The sequence below is a fragment of the Athene noctua genome, chromosome Z (assembly GCF_965140245.1).
Source record: "Athene noctua chromosome Z, bAthNoc1.hap1.1, whole genome shotgun sequence".
In the NCBI taxonomy this organism is placed as follows: domain Eukaryota; kingdom Metazoa; phylum Chordata; class Aves; order Strigiformes; family Strigidae; genus Athene; species Athene noctua.
In genome coordinates this window covers 53,877,388-53,897,224 of record NC_134077.1, presented here as the reverse complement: position 1 = coordinate 53,897,224, position 19,837 = coordinate 53,877,388, and the positions used below count along the sequence as shown (strand labels likewise).

At 39.2% G+C, this 19,837-nt stretch overlaps 1 protein-coding gene across 5 annotated transcripts in view; it reads left to right on the top strand.

The window, feature by feature from the left end:
• Nucleotides 1-19,837, top strand: part of DAPK1 (death associated protein kinase 1) — a 93,228-nt gene that overhangs the window by 63,835 nt on the left and 9,556 nt on the right. For 3 of the 5 annotated variants that reach the window (XM_074931322.1, XM_074931325.1, XM_074931326.1), the window contains exons 14-22: nt 693-791; nt 1,944-2,042; nt 3,558-3,755; nt 4,704-4,901; nt 8,211-8,309; nt 13,290-13,367; nt 16,065-16,287; nt 18,372-18,392; nt 18,605-18,793. In XM_074931322.1, coding sequence (XP_074787423.1) covers nt 693-791; nt 1,944-2,042; nt 3,558-3,755; nt 4,704-4,901; nt 8,211-8,309; nt 13,290-13,367; nt 16,065-16,287; nt 18,372-18,392; nt 18,605-18,793 — 1,204 coding nt within the window. The remainder of the gene's footprint in view (nt 1-692; nt 792-1,943; nt 2,043-3,557; nt 3,756-4,703; nt 4,902-8,210; nt 8,310-13,289; nt 13,368-16,064; nt 16,288-18,371; nt 18,393-18,604; nt 18,794-19,837) is intronic. The other 2 variants (XM_074931323.1, XM_074931324.1) reach the window with 1 other exon arrangement.

Here is a 19,837-nt window from a genome sequence, read left to right as displayed (position 1 = left end):
AAGTCTGGATCGTAGAGCCTGTTTTCTCTCTTCCACAGCAAAAAGATAAAAGCAAATCTTCAATAACATCATTTATTACTAGTGCACATCCTCTGATTTTGATCACTTTATTAGTTGAGGTAATTTGAATGATACTAATCTTAAAATGTAGTTCATGCTTACAAAATTGCCTCAGTTAGTTCGAGTTAGTGATTGTCCTAAAACTCAATGGTGAACTTAATTTAATATGGAGTGATAAACGCACATTTTAACATTGGGGATTAGTGCAACTAGCACTTGTATGCAACAGAGGGTAGGCTTTGCAACAACCTTTTTCTCAGAATGTGTTGTAACAATCTGGGGTAAATTTAAAGCAAACTTGAAGCACTGTCTGCTTCTCTATATAATAGATGGTAAAGTATGCAGCAGAAAGGTTTTTCTCATGACTGTTTTTTTAAAAAAACCTCCCTTGCAAGGGGGAAGAGGATTATCCTTTCAAACAGTTAGTGATCCTGTTAACCATCCTTAGGGAGGGGTTTTTGTTGTCATTGTTGAACCACTTTGCAATTTTTTTAAAAAAAGAATGTTCATATAAGCTTGAATAGCTGTTCAGTATATCTGTGTACATCTAACTGCATGTATTCCTCAGCTGAAGATCTAAAATTTGGCTTCTAAATTGATCAGTAACATCTGTAATCAAATATTTTTGACAGGCTGGATCTAATGCAATTTATTGGGCTTCTCGACATGGTCATGTAGAAACATTGAAATTTCTCAATCATAATAAATGTCCTTTGGATGTTAAGGATAAGGTAAGAAAAAAGTTCTTTTCCTTTTTCATGCAGTGATCCTTTTTTTTTAATAACTTTAGCAAAGAGAGAAGTCTTCCAAATGGAATGATTTTTCAGCTGTGCCATAATTCCAAGAATGTGACTGGCTTTTTTACTGTAGTTTCATAAGGTACCATATAGGGCTGTGATAACAGAGCTTTAAAGTAGCTGGATGTACTGATTATTTTCCTGACAAATGTTAACCAAGCGTGCATGTTAAATGTGGTGAGTACATGGTGGTTAGGTGGGGAAGTACAAATTTTTTCTTGAAGACAAGATTTTGCATTGAAACTTAGGGTAGAATTGTGACTCTGTTTTTCATTCCGCTTGATTGAAAATCACTTTTGCCTGACAAGTAAATTTGACTGTTACTAAGTGGAATATAATGAAGCCTAAGAGTTTATAGCTGATGAGCACTTACCTTGTCTCCAGCAATGTTACTTGAGCAACATTTGCCCTAGAAACTAGTCTCTGTTAAAATCTTATATTATAGTGATGTTTTTATACTAGCCAAAGCTCCAGTATAGAGGCAGTTATACTTGTGAAACACAGTTTGCTTTGTTGAGGAAACTAGTGCAAAGCAAGGCACATTAGCAAAATTAGTGTTCAACTCCTGATAAGGATACTAGGAAAGGTTACTCTCTTAATAAAAATACCATTTCTTTTTCATATAATTTCAACAAAAGGTTACAAATAATTACATGTAATGACCCAAATACGCCAGGATATACCAAAATATTAGGCCAGCTCCTTACATTTGTATATACAGGGTGGAGGGAGGGGCATATGGAAATAGTATGAATAGAAGTAGGATGTCTGTTTGAACACCAATTGCATAGGCAGCTGCCTCCTCATATTGTTCAGAATCCCACTGTGGCTGTGACCTGAAACAGACTAAGTAGGAAAATTAGTTCTGACAGAGGAAGGCCTTTGAAGAAATAACCTGTCAGGTGGTGGTGTATCTGTCACATACCACTACAGTTTGTAAGCAGATCTCTGCTGACTACAGCTGTGCCACTGGGTTATGGGGAGGGAGGAGTACCCCATGCATTATACAGGCATTCAGGCTGTACACAGCAGTATATATCCATGGGTGACATGAAATTCTACTGGCATGTTCTTCTTCAATTGCAGTCTGGGGAGACCGCTCTCCATGTTGCAGCTCGGTACGGGCATGTGGATGTGGTTGAGTTTCTCTGTAGCATTGGATCCAATCCAAACTTTCAAGACAAGGTGAGTCATGGACACTGTCTGTTTTTCTTCAACAAATAAGCCTTTAGTATGAGTGGTCAAAACTCTTAGTCTTACCTTGCAGCCTCTGGTATGTTTGCATTTGGGGAAAAAAAAAAAAAAACAAAACCAAAAAAAACGGAAAACAAAACACCCAACAAAACAATTACAGAAGTTTCAATACCTCTTAATAGATTAAGACTATGCAAAAAACAGCGTGGATGAATCAACCACTGTTACAAAACACAGGTTCTCTTGAAAGCTTAAGGACAGAGAAACTCAACATCACAAAGGTATGGGTAGTGGTGTGTGCTCTGTGATTTCAGCTAAAGCATTTATTAGTTTTTGCCTTGACTTCAGCTTCGTTTTAGCCATCATGGGACTTTGCTGAAGTGTCAGGCACTCATTTTTGAAAATGAGAGGAGGGCTCAGGAGGGATTGTTTAGGGCTTTGAAATATTTTGAGAAAACATGAAAGAAAAGGCTTAATAGAAAACATCCATTTGACCCAAATTTAACTGTGTGTAGGAGTTCCACAAGTACTGCATCCTCTAGGACTACCTTTATATTGTTTAAGTCAAGGGACCAGAGGATGGGCTGCTTGACTAATTCCTCAGATTTTTACAGAAATCTTGAATACGGTCCAAGTTGTCTACTATTATATCATCATCATTTGTCTCCTCACTGATATTTGCCAGGTGCATAAAGGATATCCCATTTCTTAGAATTTCATAGAATGACTTTTTTGGTGGGTTGCAATCCTCCCAGCTTTTCAGTGGACTACTTTCAATACCATATTTTTGTAAAACATTTGAGCTTCTTAATGATGTTCCACGTAACTTGTTAGAAAGTACAAGGACATTGAAGGTAGATATTTTGAAGCTTCCTTGGTTCAAGCAAAAAAGCAAATTAGAACTTCAGTCACAACTGAGCTCAAGATGCCTGCAGTTTCAAATGCTTGTTGTGATGCATGTTTAAAGAACTTGCATTTCTAAATACCTAAGTCACTGCCTACACTCCTAAATCATAAGGATGTGCTTGTTGAACATGGTAAGCAGAGTGATCTTCCTCAAACTACAAGTCTAGGGGGATTTGCATCTCCTTAGTGAAGCAATCTGTTTTAAACACTGTATTAGTCCCTCAGCATACAGGATGAAGAAGTTGTTTATGAATGAGGATCAGTTTTCAGGTGAGAGAACCAAGGTAGTTAGCTTCAGGAGCACATCTAAAGTAAAATCGCTGGCATAATAGATAGTTTTATGGTGAGAAATATGGGTTCTTAGAATCCAGGTAATGGTGCAAATCTGGTGTGTTACCATAATCACTTGGTGTGTCAGCAAGAGTTATTCTTGCTTTGAGAATGTTAGCATTAGAAATTACGGCATTTTTTCATAGAGCTTACTTAGTAGACTGTCTTTCTTCTTTTGTGTCATCTTCCTCTCTTTCTGAATTAAGCTAGGGAATTGTTCCTCCTGGCATTTGGTTCAGCTCTGGGTTTTTTTGTTTTCCTTGTTAATAGGAAGAAGAAACACCACTGCATTGTGCTGCTTGGCACGGCTACTACTCTGTTGCTAAAGCTCTCTGTGAAGCAGGTTGCAATGTGAACATTAAAAACAGAGAAGGGGAGACTCCACTCCTGACAGCATCTGCTAGGGGTTACCATGATATTGTGGAATGCTTGGCAGAACACGGGGCTGACCTTCATGCAACAGACAAGGTTAGTTTGAGTTGCTTTTGGTCAGGAATTAAGTCCAGAGATCACAGGTGTCACAGAGCTGTCTCTCTGAATTGCTTCATTTGAATGCTGTAAGCCAGCATTGTTACCATGATATGGGTTTTCTGAGCAGTTCACACAGAGACTGTTGATGATTGCAGTAGTCTTTAAAGTTGCCCACTGATTATTTTTCCATGATTGGGTTTTTGCTGATTCATTATCACTGTATCAGTTATCACCTTATGAGTAATACTCTGTGAAAAATGGCAGGAACACTGGGTTCTGTAATTGGCAACAAACTATTAACTTACAAGGAGAAAAAATGGGTTTACTCTTTGCCTTTGATTCCTGCAGGTTGGATAAATCACACCTATTTCCAGTAAGCTAAATTCCGACTGTTTAAAAATGTAACTATTTGATTCAGAATAATTTTTTGTCTTTCATGGTGTAATTCCAACAAACAAGTTTTGCATTTCAGTGCTTGTGCTTTTGGTATGCTTGTCCTTTTCAGCTACCTTTATTGCTGATAGTTACAAAACAGCTATTAAAGCAATTTCAGAAAAATGCTTTTGCTTCTAAAAGAATTAAATTGATTTTTCCAGTCACATTGTCTCTTAAGTTGTTCCACAAAGAAAGGTCTGTCAGTAAACACTAGAGCGTTTTACAATATTCAACTGGTTGTTACAGCTGGTCACTCTCACCTCCTCGGGAAGTTGTCAGTAGAGAATGTGTATTTGCATTTCATCCATTCCACTGCAGTGTCCAGTGGCTTAATAGAAGTTTGCTTTCATCCTATAGCTTTTGTTCTGACAGGTACTGTGCGTCTTGCTGCCCCACCCTCAAAAAGGGGGGAAAGGAGATGCCCCCAGTTATGAAATTACTATGACTCTGCAGAATGCTTTGATTTTTAGCATTATGAAATCTCAGTTACTACCTCACTTGTGATTTCAGGATGGTCATATAGCCCTACACCTTGCTGTGAGAAGATGTCAAATAGACGTAGTTAAAACTCTCATCAGTCAAGGATGTTTTGTAGATTTCCAAGACAGACACGGCAACACTCCCTTGCACGTGGCCTGCAAAGATGGGAATGTTCCTATTGTGATGGCACTCTGTGAAGCAAGCTGTAGTATGGATGTAACTAATAAGGTAAATGGAATATGGATACTGAACTACTTTTTCTGATAGCTCACCCATGGCATTAGATGACCCTTTCCAGTTCTCTGATATGAAAAATATTTTTCCTTTTAGTTTTTTATCTCTTAAAGTGGCCAAATGCAAAACATTAAATTACTCACCTTGCAGATTTACCTGTTTCTGTTGAATAGATGATTAAAGACCCATGAAGACAGAGCCCAAGTGAATTACCATAGTGTGTTTTTCCACTCAACTCTTAAAGTTGAAGTATATGCTAACCTTTCCTAGTGTATAGCTTTGCTTTGAGCTGATTATATCTAGGCCCTGAAGAACAGATGAAATGCATTGCTGCTGGCCTTGATGTGATTTAGTAATAGTAATTTATATACAGAATACAAGACCGGTACATTTTTATGAAAAATCTGCTTTGAATTCTTCCAGATTACATGCACTGTCATCTAACAAGGGATTTAACTGTAGATTCTATTCCTGGTTAGAAAAATAAGTGTCATATTGGCTGGTTTATGTTTTTCTGCATTGAGTTGATTTATTAAAATAAATACTAATCAAACATTTCTCTTGGAATAGAATAGCATTAATTTATATCTTAAACAAGTTGTCACTGGCAAGGTACAGGAAGTCACAGAATTGAAATGTTAAATGAAATCAGCAGTCTGAGTAAGGTACTTTTGGGGAGCTTTTTTATTGCTCACTGTTTCACAATTGTAGAAACACTTGGTGAACTTTATAACCCTGAAAATGTTGATTCCAGTGCATATGGCTGGATTACTCACAATTAAAAATGTGAACTGTCCATAATTGTTGTAAGCATTTTCCAAAAAGAACGTCTAATAGCCTTTCCCTAGACTTTGAGATACTAGTTCTTTGCTTATTCTGTTGTGCTAGTGTTGCTGTGTATGGGATAACTGAATGCAGTGCTTTACAGGTTTAACATTCTGGCTTTGCTCCTAGAGATCTTTTAAGACAAAACTAAGCTATTTTCAGGAAACTTTGCATTGATTAGTTTGAATAGGTTAGAACCACTGGACTCTGCTGACAGGCTACGGGGCTTTAGGGCTTGATATTTAACTACGAATGTCTTTCTCTGCCCTATATAAATTTTATATATGCTATAAAGTTTAAAAGTTACTCATAAGAATCTTTATGTTGCTATCTGCAATTTGTTTGATTCAGGTGTCATAACTTCTTTATTTTTCTGGTAAAGTACATATTCTGAAATAAGATTTTGCTAGTTAGCGCTCACATTTATTACCAAAGCACTGACCCTTTCTGTGTTAGCCAGCTGAAGAAAATTGTGGGGCTTTTGGCTTGGGGGTTGTCCAGTGCAATAATTTCTGCTTTCTGTAATTAAAATCATCAGCTGCCAAGTGAAAAAACTTAAAATAATTTGCTCCCTGGTCTTGCCTCTGAGTTTAAACCTGATTGACTAGACAATTAAATCCAGATCCACAGCTCAGAACACATTTTGGGGAAGGTGAGTTAATGTAGCACAATGCTGGATTAGCACATCCTTTCGTAGTGAAGAATGCTGAGCTGGGATCAGTGACCTGACTAAGCATGCTGTGGAAAAAATAATCCGTCTTCAAGTGGTCAGTAGGGGCAGAGTCGGGGCTGCAGAAACTGTTGTTATGGTTTGAGTCCTGTTACTTTTCTAGAGTCATGTATGCTAGAGTGATTTTCAAGTGATTGTTATTTGAAAGGATGAGTTTGGGTCTTACCAAATAGAAAATCTATTTCTACTGGTCCTCTTCGGTAGCTCTGTAATGGCAGTATGTTAACATAACCATTTATCCTTGGTCCTCAAATCTGGCATTGTCCCACATGTACGTAATACTGATGGAAGGCAGAGTTTGTTTCTTCCGCAGACTGTGTGCAGTAGGACATCATACACATTTATTTAGAATTACAGAATCAAAAATTGAGTCCAGCTGTAAACCTAACACTGTCAAGTCCACCACTAAACCATATCTCTAAGTGCCACATCTACACCTCTACCATGTCTACACCTCCAGGGATGGTGACTCAACCATTTCCCTGGGCAGCCTGTTCCAATGCTTGACAACCCTTACAGTGAAGGAACCTTCCTAATATCCAATCTAATCCTCTCCCAGCACAACTTGTGACCATTTCTTGTTGTCCTGTTGCTTGTTACCTAGGAGAAAAGACCAACACCCACCTTGCTACAACCTCCTTTCAGGTAATTGTAGAGAGCAATAAGGTTTCCCCTCAGCCTCCTCTTCTCCAGGATAAAAAACCCCAGTTCCCTCAGCCACTCCTCACAGGACTTGTGCTCTAGACCCTTCATGAGCTTTGTGGCTCTTCTTTGGATGCACTCCAGCACCTCTGTGTCTTTCTTGTACTTAGGGGCCCAAAACTGAACGCAGTATTCAAGGTGCAGCCTCACCACTGCTGAGTACAAGGGGAAAATCACTTCCCTGTCCCTGCTGGACAACTATTTCTGATACAAGCCATGGTTCTATTTGAGTTGAGGTGTAGGGTTTTGAGGAGCGGTGTATGTTTTCTGAAAGTTAGCTTTGCTTTCAAGTATTTTTTGGGAAGTAATTTTGTGAGATTGTTTCTGAATGTAGGGTTGAAACAGGGAGAACAGTATTTGAAAGCATGAAAACACATGAAGTTAATAGTAAAAGGAGTTACAAGCAGAAAATACATGGTAGTGGTAGTTGTAACAGTAGTTGCTGAACATGAAAGCCCAGAAGTGGATGTCATGAGGACCTGTTGCCAGTAGAGAGATTCACAGGGAAAAGCAAAAACTGGGGAGGCAATGCTTACAGTACTTCCCTCTGTCACTGAAAGCACAGATTCTTCCAGGCTGACTTCTTGTGTTCGTCCCTTTTATTCCTTTGTATTGAAGAGGGAGACTGCAGATACGTAATCCTCAGTAACACTTGGATTGAAATAGAATCCAGAGCTTTGAAGGTTAAGGATTTAGTGTTGCTTAAACAGGATAATATTTAATTAAGCAAAATGAGATTAAATTTACTGGGAATTAAGAGAGACATTCTCAAATATAACCAAAAAACCTCTAAATCATTCCTCCACAATTTGGAGGAGTTGTTAATGAGACATAAAATTGTTTCCTGTTTTTTAAGGAGTCGGTCTAGCCTTTGTGTTTAATTGAGCTTTAAGCGGTTATGCTTAAGCTGTAATCAGAAGTACTTTTTCTTAGTTTTTCTAAGACCTGTGCTGTGTATCCGTATGTACAATATGTTTAATTATTAGTCATAAAATTTGGAGTGAAGTTCTTTGACTAATGTAATGATACTTTTTTCCCTGTGTTAGTATGGGAGAACACCTTTACATCTGGCAGCAAACAATGGCATTCTTGATGTTGTCCGATTCCTGTGTCTTACTGGTGCCAGTGTTGAAGCTTTAACCTCTGTAAGTATTGAGAGGTGCTGTTACGCTTCTTGCTTCTGTGTTGGATAGTAGGAAACAAACTCATTTCAACTTGTTCCACACTTATAACTGATTTTGAAATTGATTAAGGTACGGTAGAGCTACCATGTCATTTGCTCCTAAGAACTTCTTTACCTAAGAATTACTTGTTAGCATTGTGGTTTCAGTGGACTTCTTAATGACAGTGGACAACTGTCATTAAGAAGTACATGATTTCACATCACATACAGTTACTGTACAAATGTGTATATCTTGAATGTTTTTCTTGCTTTCAGGGGATTAAAAAGTTTTATTTTCATGGTGGGAGCATTGATGAATGAACTAGCATGCAAGTATCCTTGTAAAACAAATCATTTATGTCAGATCAGTCAGCACCACTGCTTCCAGTTAGCACCACTGAAGGTATTTTTCATTCTTGCTAAGGGGAGAAACATCCTCCTAGCTGACATAGCCGCAGCAGGAATGAAGTGTCTTTCATCATGCACACCTCATACACACATGATACATTATAGGCATCATACACACCATTACAGTGTTTTGAACAACCTAACCATCATTTATCTTCAGATCCATTGGATCAGTTTACATTGCCATTCACCCTAACCAATGCATTCTGCTCAGAAGTAACTATTGTTCTGTATGTTGAAATCATGTTGTGATTAGATTTTGAATCCACGTTTCTCAAAGTTATTCTCCTAACAAAGTATACCTGAGACAGCTGAATGGAGTGAAAAGGGGTAAAACTTCTGTTTCATTTGCTTTACCCATTCAGTAGAAAATACAATTGTTTTTGTTGTTTTCTTGCACATTTAGCACTGTGGCTCTTTCCTCTGACCGTGTGTCTTATGTGGCAGGAGAATGCCAGTGAGCTTGGAATTATTGTTTAAACAAGTTTAGTATCTAAAAATGACATTTTGATAACTACTAGGTTGTAGATTGTCATGTCCCCTATTAATCAATAATAATGGAATGTGATGCACTGGATTTTGTGGGGTGTTTCACACATTTTCCTTTGTCACTTGTTTTTGTCCTTTTATCATTTTATTTTCACTACTGCATACTGTAGAGATAAGATATAACAAGGTGATGGGGGAATTCTTGAGCTGTATCACTTCGTTTATGTCATGATGGCTGTGTTGGTATAATTGTCTGGGTGGACCCTGTCCTTCCAAGATAAAAGTACTTTTTATCTCTTTAGTTTTGATCAGTTTGAAGGTGATAACGAAGTAAATCATGCTGATACTAAACCTGGCAGGAGAAGCAGACTGAATATGCATGTAACTATCCATTATTCCAGCAGTGTTGTGGCAGAGAGAAGGGCAAAGGAGAACAGGAAGGGAGGATGTGTGGTGATTTTAATAGCATTTCAGTTGCATTAATTTGCTAGGTGGATGTTAAACTGATCTGAAAAGTCTTATTAACAGCTGTTTCTGAGCCAGTGCAGTAGAAGTAATTACCTTTTTCTTCTCTCAGAATGCCAATTCTGAGGAGTTAACTTTTTCAACACTGCTAAGTAACTAGGTTGTAGTATGACTTCCCTGCCTCCTCCACAGGCTAAAGCCTATTTTAGGACTAGTTTGATTTTTAATTTGATGGCATAAATGTTAAGTGACCTTAGGAAGCCTTACACTCCTGGAGTATACAGTATTTTCAGTGGTTGAATATTCGCCAAAAAAACTCACGTTGTGCTCACATACTAGATGGCACCATGTTCTTGCATGTTCTTGGCTTCTCACAGAAGTTTCTAAAATTGTACGAAGTTTAAAATAGTCAGATAACTTTAAAATTTTGTACGGTGATGTTTGCAAATGGCCAGTTAAACTTGGGACCAGCTCTTGCAGGCATAGATGTCTGATTTGCACAGAGGAGCCAGTCAGCAATTGTGATGAAATACACAGTTCAGCACCAGGTGTGAAATATGCTTTCATGCATTCTGTAACCAAGCCCTTCTCAGATGCCAGCTTTCCTTACACATTTCTATTCTAGTATATAAATACCCTGTAATGTTCAATGAAACATGAATAGGAAAATAACTTACCGAAAACGGTTTGCTATTTTGCTTGTGTATGTATTTTCTAGTTCTGCTGTGCTCTACAGTTTATCCTGCAGTGGACATTCAGAGAATTAAACAACCTCATTTTGTTCACAATTTTGGCAAAAAAAGGGAACTTTGTTGTGTTAATTTCTTTTTTTGTGGAAGCAAATGCTTTTTCCACCTGTTAATAAATTGAGCTTCCAGATCTGAGTCTGGATTTTCAACAGACACGTGAATTGAACTGCTAGCATCTGTCAGTGTAAACATCTCAAAATGCTTTACTGGGGTAAATTGGACCTAGAGTTCTTTCTGTGATACTTGTTGCTTCTTGCCAGTGATCTGGTGTGTACCCTTCACCTATTCTACAGGCCTTTCTGCCTGTCTTGTTTACTGTGTGATCTGATGAACATGGACTTCAAAAAGGGTGCTTCTCAGGCAATGCCCTTGTTAAGGCATTGCTCCATAAGGGAAGGTGAGCTGGGAACCAAGAGTAAACAAACAAGGCAAGTAGGGACAGTGTCCTCACCAACAAGGGCCCAGTCCCACAGTACCCAAGCAAGGCAAGCAGCGCAGGTCCAGTGATGGCAACCAGCTTTAGTGAAGAGTCTGGGCTGCAGGACAATGAGGCCAGGTCCAGGGTTAAGTCAAGGTCAGGAATTGGGCTCAGTGACCATGGTCAGCCAAGGGTTCAGTGACTGCTAGGCATGACCATATAGTGAACAGATAGGTTCAAGGTGAAACCTGGAAGTTAGGGGCTGGGTGAAGGGGATACAGAGGCATATAACTGCGATGTTGCTTAGGTGAGGACCAAGGGCAAAAGCCTCAGCCTAAGAGCAATGCCTGAGCAAAAGGTAGAGCAGAAGCCCTTGATAGGCCTTCTTTTCTGGTCTTTTTCCTTCACAGCAGTCTGAACCAAGATCAGGCAGCTGTATCAGACTGTTAACAGGTAGGCTTGCTCTGTGTATACATCTGCTCAGACTTCTAGCAATTCGAACCATTTCTGTTGCCATTTTTCCAGTTTTGGGAGAAGTCACCTCCGTCCCATTATAACCATGCTCAATGATCAGACTTTGGCTGAGCCACCGCTATCCACAATCCTTGCTAAATACTCACCAGGTGGTTATTTCCTTTGTGTTTGTGCCCAAATAGCTGTGACTGAGCTAAACAAACTGTGTATCAGAGTACAGCTATTTAGCCAAAGCAAGGCCTGAAGTCAAAACAAACCTCCATGGAGTAATGAGACACTGCAAGCAAGGGTGTCAAGTTACCCAAGCCATGCCAGGGCTGTTGTGGCATAGCCGTTGAGAGGTTGTGGGACCTGCTCTGATTCAAAGGGACAGTGCCTGTGCAGGAATCTTTTACTGCATATGTGCTTGGTGCTGGAGTTTGCCAGGCCATCCCCAGTCTTACGTTGCAACAGGAACATACTGTGCTCTGCAAGAATGCAGGGTCAGGCTATAGCAGTCCTACTTTGGACTTTAGAGAAGGCCAGAGGTTTGGGGATCCAGGTAGAATTCATGTTTCAGGTTGGTGAAGGCCACATCCTGTTACCACAGGGATCCTCAGGAAGGGGATCAAGGTTTCCCCTTTATTTGAAAGTTTTGGATTGCCCTGGATGTGCCCAAGACTGGAAACTTGTGAAGCATTAGAAGTACTGAAAGCAGTTCTGATGGCAGGCTAGCTACCCAGCCAATATATCACTTTTCCTCTCCTACAGCAGGGACTCAGGGTTAACTGGGATTTTGAGGGTAGGGTCAGCATAGACATTCCTCCTTTTGATACATTTCTCTAAGGAAAATTAATTTTTAAAAATACATTCGGATGTTTCTTTACTAAAGTTGAAGTTAAGCGTCAACTATGGAAGGAATTTAAGGGTAAGATACTGGTTCAGATTTAGTCATTTCACACCGCCAACTCCAATTTTGGCTGTTTCTGTCTGATGTTCTGTTCCTGTTTTGTCTGAATTACCTGAAGTTCTGAAGTACGTAATAACTGTTATGGAAACCTGAAAATGGTTGTTGTAGGTGGGCACTCAGTTGTCAAAGATACTTACTTCATATGGAGGGATAATAATTACAGTAAGCTCAGGAACTAAAGACAATGCAGGTTTTACATTAAAAACTAGTCAAATCAAAGATGGAAACTCAGGAAACCGATCTTAGTTTTCTAGTACTACTTCTTAATAATTGAAAGCTCTTTCCTGAGAGAGTGAAAGAGCTCATGGATTAGTTACCTGTTACCAAAATTTAAAACAATGCAATAACTTTAATGTAAGGGCAAAAGTAGTGAGCAATTTTTATTTCATCTTTTTTAATACTAAACTTCTGACCTGTGAAACATGGGTAGTTAAATTGGAAGACCAGAATGCTGGAGGCAGCTTTGCTTGTCCTTTCAGAGTTTATTGATTCAATTTAAACCACATCCCTTACAATGTTCTTGCTTTCTGGAAACCTCCAGTGACTGATATGCCACTGTCGTTCTTTATCCATTAATAAAATTAACCTGTTATTCATGTGAGTGAAAATATGCTGATGTGTCCCCTCTTTGTGAACTGTTTAAACTTCTAGGTCTGTAATGTCTAGAAATGGCTATCATCCTCCAATTTGTGAGAAGAGGAATTCAGATGGGGAGTAGTGGCATCACTCTCAGATATGGAATTCAAAGTTATCTTGGCATCCAGATACCAATTTGTGAAAGAAATGCCATTGTTCTGCATAGTATCATATTTTTTTAACAATGAAGAGGGATCCTGGTGTTGGTAGTTGCTCCTGGTTGTTCTTTTTTTCTTTCTTCTCCCTATTTCATTTGCATCTGACAGCAGTTCTATTACTGCCTTGAGCAGCTGAGCTATGTTGCATGTGACATGTTGGTGGGGTTTTTTGTGGGCAAAACGAAGGAACTTCTGCTAATAATTTTTGTTTTAACAGGATGGGAAAACAGCAGAAGATCTTGCCAGAGCAGAGCAGCATGAACATGTAGCCAGTCTGCTTGCAAGACTTAAAAAGGTCAGGAATGCATGAATTTTAACTGAGGTTTTCATGTTATTAAGATACCAAGAAAAGTCTTACCATGGGAAATCACATGATAAGATATTCATGAAAGCCTTTCTGAAAGCCTGTTGCAAAAATCTGTACTTCAGTGGTGTCTCTTTTTTTTTTTCCCATATTTTTAATTTGAAATTATGCTTCCAGTTAAAGCTAGTATGTACATGTTAAAAAAAATGGCTACGCTAGTCTGCACCGCTAATCTGTTTTACCCTGTTTCTGACAGTGCCTAGCAAAGCATCTAAGGTGTTTAGAAGAAACTGGAAATTAAGCTATTAAGAATTAGCAGATCTGACAAGAGAACTTATTTCCCCACAGTCACCAGTTTAGCTAGATTAGGGTTATGAAGTATCAGGGGTTTGGAATAGCTGCACATGTTCTCAATGTCTTCTTCTAATTCTACAATTTTCTTCAATTTCAGAATCCCAGACAACTAAACACAAAGTTGATCTGGGCTTGTTGTAAGGCACTAAGTCTGACACATCTGATCCACATTGATTATTCTGGATGGGCAGTGTCACTCATGCTGTGAAGATTCAGGGACCACTTGCCTGGCAATTGCAGGCAAGACCCATACGAATTAAAACAATCCTGTTTTAATTACGCTGATGGATCTGTGGAAAACTGAAATAAATTACCATTTCAGAGTAGCAATAGAAGATGGTGTGTACCAGCCATTGCCAAGGTGAAAGTAGAATCATGTCCTTTAGTCCTGCCAGTACGTCTATACTTGCTAGGATTGTAAAATATATCAGTGAAGAGGTCAGAAAGTGTCACAAAGTTCAGGATTCCTTTGCAGTAATAGCTTTTGTAAGCTTTTGTAGTAACAGGATCCATTCTGCATGGTTGTATCCCCATACCAAACCCTTGCCTGTGTCTGCATGTCGGTGGATAAATTTGTGATTTAGTCATGATGTAAATATGGAACTAATACAAGTTGACCTAGAACAAAAGAGAGGTCAGATAAATCTCTTCTGAAAGAGATGTTAGTAGCTCTGTCTTCTTGATAGAAGAGTACACTTAGTTATTGAAGGCCTGCTTATATATATATATATGGGGAAAATGTATGATAATTATATACTTGATCAGAGAATTTGCTCAATTTAAATTAATAAATTACATGAAAACACTGGAAATATTCTAGTACTACTCAAAAAGGTCAATACCATCTAGTACAGATCGTACCTGACACTTGCTTTATTTTCAGTACTTATGGAGGGTTTTGTCCCTAATAGCAGATGGGGAACCTACTGCCATAGTGGCTTTCGGAGAGGATTCAGTATTAGCCATGAGGGGGTGCAGTATTTGCATTGTGACTAACTTATCTAATAAATGCCTTTTAGCAAGGAAGGAACTAAATTATATACGCTCCTATTTCTGTCAAATTTCTCATCTTAATTGCTGCCTGCTTATAATTTTGGGGGGCTGTAGGTTCTTGTTTCATGACTCATCCCACATGTTAAATCAGTTCAAATGCAGAACAACAGAGCCTCTCTCTCAGCTCCAAACGGGGGAATGACGGAAGGAGAGATGAAGTTAGTTCCATTGCCCCTCCACCTTTCTGCTGTATCTGTGTTTCCTTGAAACAGGTCTTTACGTGGTGAGAAACACTTGGTTAGTTTGCTGTCCTGCACTGCATCCCCTTGTTGAATTGATTTTTCAAGCTCTGTTTGTGTGGGAAATAATGCATCCATGTCTGATTGCCTCTTGCTGGGCAAAGAAAAAAGATTTTATTTGTTCATTCCCAACTCTGTCTTTGGCAGGAACAGAAGTAGTATCCTCAGATACTACAAGACAAGATACAGAGGAGTAATGGGGAAGCTCAGAGTGGAAAGGTCTTCTGTAGGAGTTGTGATTGGATTTGAGGAAGGCCTATGTAGGAGGATGAGATTGCAGCTGTGGAAGAGAAAATGAATGTGCACAGAGGGTAAACTGTGAGAGGAGAACTGAGTAGGGAGCCAGATCTATTGAGGCTTGGGATTAAAGAGGGAAACCAGTCTGGAGAATGTACACTTGCAGTAGAGGGGTAAAAAAATGGAAGGTGAATAGTATATAAGAGGGTCTTCTAAGGTAAAAAGAATAATAAGTGCAAGGAAAGGAGAGGTAAGTGGTCTGAGAAAAGCAATATTTACCATGAAAAGAACTGAAGTGGAAATAAACAGAACTGGATGAGGGGAGGAGGGAGAGGGAAGAGGAGAATTCTCCCGGATAGGAGAAGTACAGAAAAAGTTAATGTAAAAATTGAGGTTTTGGATTGCTCATTTGATAGCTGTCACTGCAAAATTCTTCAATGCTGCATGTCTATTACATAAGATCATGGATATTGGTTATCCTACTGAGACTGACAGGCAAGAGAACAGGTACTGAAAGAGGATAGTTTTTCTTCCTTTGTCCCCTCCATCAGACGTCAGAATGCTCCCATTCACTGATGTTGAACCTAAGTCATGTGTGATTTTCATGGAGCCTCAAGGGGACTCTTGAGAGCAAGTGGTCAGCTGTGCCTTGTCTACCTGTCCCTGCCCTTCTGCCATTAACTGATCACTTGCATAATGAAACAAATAGAGGAACTGATGCAGATGAACACCAACCTGGCAAGGTTGTTGGGAGGCAGAAGTTCCCTGCCATAAGCTCTGATTTCTTCTTTATGTTGAATTTCAGGATACATACCGGGGGATTTTTATCCAGCAGCTGCGACACATGCAAAATCCACAGCCCCGGATCAAACTGAAGTTGTTTGGACACTCTGGTGCTGGGAAAACAACACTGGTGGAGTCCCTAAAGTGTGGCCTGATACGAAGCTTTTTCCGAAGGCGTAGGCCTAGACTCTCCTCTGCAAACTCAGCCAGATTTCCCCCATCTCCTTTGTCTTCCAAACCTTCGGGTATGTCTTCAAAACTGTAATGTTTGAATGAGAAAACATTTTCCTCTTAAGTCTGTAGCTCTTAAGAAAGAGCTGTTGTCTGCACTGCAAAAGACAGGACAGGCTAAGCATGTAAGAAGCCAAAGCGAAGTGGAGATGGCATTGACTTATTTGTGCACAGGCTCGTACATAAAGTAAGAGGAGCAGCAGGTGTGGAGGGTGCTGGAGTGGTGTAAATTTTTGTTTACTCACATGCTGCATAAATGGACTTGGAGAGTGGAGGAGAGGACTTGTGAACGCTGGCGTTTTTCACAAAAAGTCCTAGGCTATGAATGCCAGCGTCATGACCAGATTCCATGGTTGTGGTTTTGGGGGTTATGTTTTGTCAGCCTTTTTGTTTGATAAACTCTTTGCAAAATTGAAAGATGTTGCTGCATCTTTATGTGATCTTTAAGTAATAACAAAGGGTTCAGAACTCTGATCCCTTAAAGTGCTTTTCTGTAACATACAGGAATGGATTAGGCCACTTAGGTGTCTAAAATTGTCTCCGAACCAGGTGAAAATGGAGGTTTTCTAAATTGAAGTAAATTTGTGCAAATAATAGGGAAACTCTGCCCATGTAGCACCAGTTGGCTTGTGTGAAGTGGGAAGAGCTGCAGGATGTGGAGGAACTGGCTAGGTTTACACTTCAGCATGTGCCCAGCTTTGGAAGAACCCACAGTTGTGGCAGAAGGACACTGGAGAGAGTAGTGAACTATTTGTCCAGGTCCCTGTTCTAACACTTGAGAGGCCGCACAGTTTATACAAGCTAAGAAGGCACTTTGAGGATGTTTAGAAGTAGTCTTATTATGTAAGTTTTAGAAGGGGTCAGGGTTGCCTTTTTCTTTAAAACCTTTGGATAATACTTGCAGGTTTATAATTCATTAATTTTAAAGTAATATTAGAATAGCACTAGTATTAGCTTTCATCTGTAATTTCTCTCTAGTCACCTGAGGAACCTGTAAGGTACTCAGAGTGGCTTAACAGGACAAGATACCTGGCACAGAGGTTTTCACTGCATTTTCTGTTTACTTAATACAAGGGGCTTACATCTGTGACAACAGAATAAAGAAATTAATTAATCAGAAGTTCTTGATTTATTTATCTTAATTTACTGTGTTATACAAGGGGAGATAAGTCACTCAAGGAGTATCAGTTCCTGGAGGCAGTGCAGGAAGGTTTTGACTGAAGACAGGGGTTTTTTATGTTTGTTGGTACCAGAACCAGAGGATAGGTGTGCTCATACCATCATAAAATCAGACAAGCCTGCCAGTCACACTGGCAAGTTATTATGGAAATAATGGTGAATTTGAAGCATACACTTGAAACGTGTGCAGTTCTATGCAAACAAAGCTATTATGGTATTGGTTTAATTTTTGGAGTTTTAGTTTTTGCTTGTTTCAGTATCTGTTCTTTTTGGATGAAAATCAATATGTAATGTGTAAATAATGTTATGGGTTGAGTGACATGATGAGACAAACATTTAAACCACAATTTGGTCTATACTTCATCATGTGCTTAGGTTTGCTTACAATCTGTAAAAATAAGTGTGTGAATTCACCATGTATTTACAACAGTCAAAAGATTTAAATATTATATTAGAAGATCAAACATGAAAGTATAGTTTTACAGCTGACAGGTAGTTTTTTTCTATATTAAAACCCAAATACTGGAACTCAGCACCTAGTGGAAGAAAGAAATCTTTACTTTTCCCACTAGATGGTGCAAGTCAATTAAAAAACCCTTCTGTTTCTCATTTACTCTTAGGGAATCTGAATTGAGCGTAAACTAAACAAACTGCTTATTAGTAAAATAATTTTGGTCAAGGGCCTGCTTTTCAACCCCACCTACCCAGAAACAGTTGTTACACAGTAGTATTTTTATCCTTACTGGCAGGAATCAACTATATGAGTATGTACCATTTCCAAACCAATAAAAATAGTCCATGCCATAAAATTGTAGCCCTTGGCTAAAAAAGGAGTGTATCTTTCCGGTGTAGAAGAACTTCAACTATTGAAACCTTCCATTCCTAAATCATGCAGGTTTTTTCTATGCTTCTTACACAGTGGTATATCTGCTGAAGTGCGGTAAGTGCTGTATGGGATCGTTTTAATATTTTCCTTTTCATCATTCAGAATAAAGATGTAGTTGTCTATGCTTACAGCTTGGTAGTAGTTTCCTTTCTTTGAAGAGCATTTTGTGTTCTTAATCAGCTTTTATGCCTTGCATACTTATTTTGAAGTTATCTGGTTGTGATTTTCACATGGTTTGTAATCTCATTTTCCTTTCCCTGACCCAGTTTCAGTAAGCATTACGAATCTTTATCCTGGTTGTGAGAATGTCAGTGTGAGAAGCCGTAGTATGATGTTTGAGCCAGGCCTGACCAAAGGGGTATTAGAAGCTTTTGTAACACCTGCTCATCACTCTCACTTCTCTGCTGATGACCAGTCCACCAAGGCCATTGACATTCAGAATGCCTGCTTGCACGGTAAGCAGAACCCTGGGCTGGTGTGCTTAATGCTGCGGGACAATGCCATGTTACTTGTTTTTAAAAATAAAAACAAACAAGCAAACAAATCTGACTTCGTATGGTGGTGACTGTGGTTGAGAATCAAACACTGATGAGGTTTGGTATGTTTAAGCAGAAAGTAAATACGCATAGTAATCACTGTGTCAGATCCTTACAGGATCAGACAGAAATGTTTTTGAGGTGAATAAGTGGCGTGGGCCAGAGAAAGGAGAGATTTGGTATAATAGGAGTGGATTGGCAAACCAGCTACTAGTGTGAAGGCACCCACACTCTATGTCCTTTGGGGATTTTATCAGATTTAATCTGGTCCCACAGACCCAAGTATCCTCACCATTTATGTGGCTGCCAGCTGTATGACGGACCTCCTCACCCTGTGACAGGGCTGGAGCATATCTGGTGAGCGGAGCTTCTGATTTAATGGTTTTTTGCAAGGAAGCTAACTGCTCTGCAATTGAAACCAGTTAGAGGGGTCAGTCAGAGAAGTTGTCAAAAGTACATATATGGCTTCTGACTGTGAAGACCATACAAATAGTGCATATACACCACCAGCCATACTAATCGTTACATAGGTGGTAAGGTCTCTCACTATAGGTTCTCTTCTTCATAAGGAAAATGTCCTGCATGCCTAGCAGCTGCAGTTTTGATGCAGAGTTAGGATTAATCAAGATTCTATTTTGGAGAGAAAAACCTATTTATGAATGCAGTATATGTACACTAACACGTGCAGTGACAACACGCTTGTCCTAGATGCTGAAGAGTATGCCATGTAACTAAAACTTGTTCTTTGTCTGGACTAATTTCCTCTTTCAGTGTAATCTGAAACCAAGTCAAATTCTGCAGTGAAATTCTGCAGCAGGCTGTCAGAAGGGGTTTCTTTCTCTGTGCTGTCTTGATAGAGAAGAAAAGTACATACATGGATGAACTCTGAATAGCTGTACTCAAAACAGCAATTTGAGGTTTCTGGCTGCTTCTAGAGGTTTGAGGTGCATCTTAATCAGCATT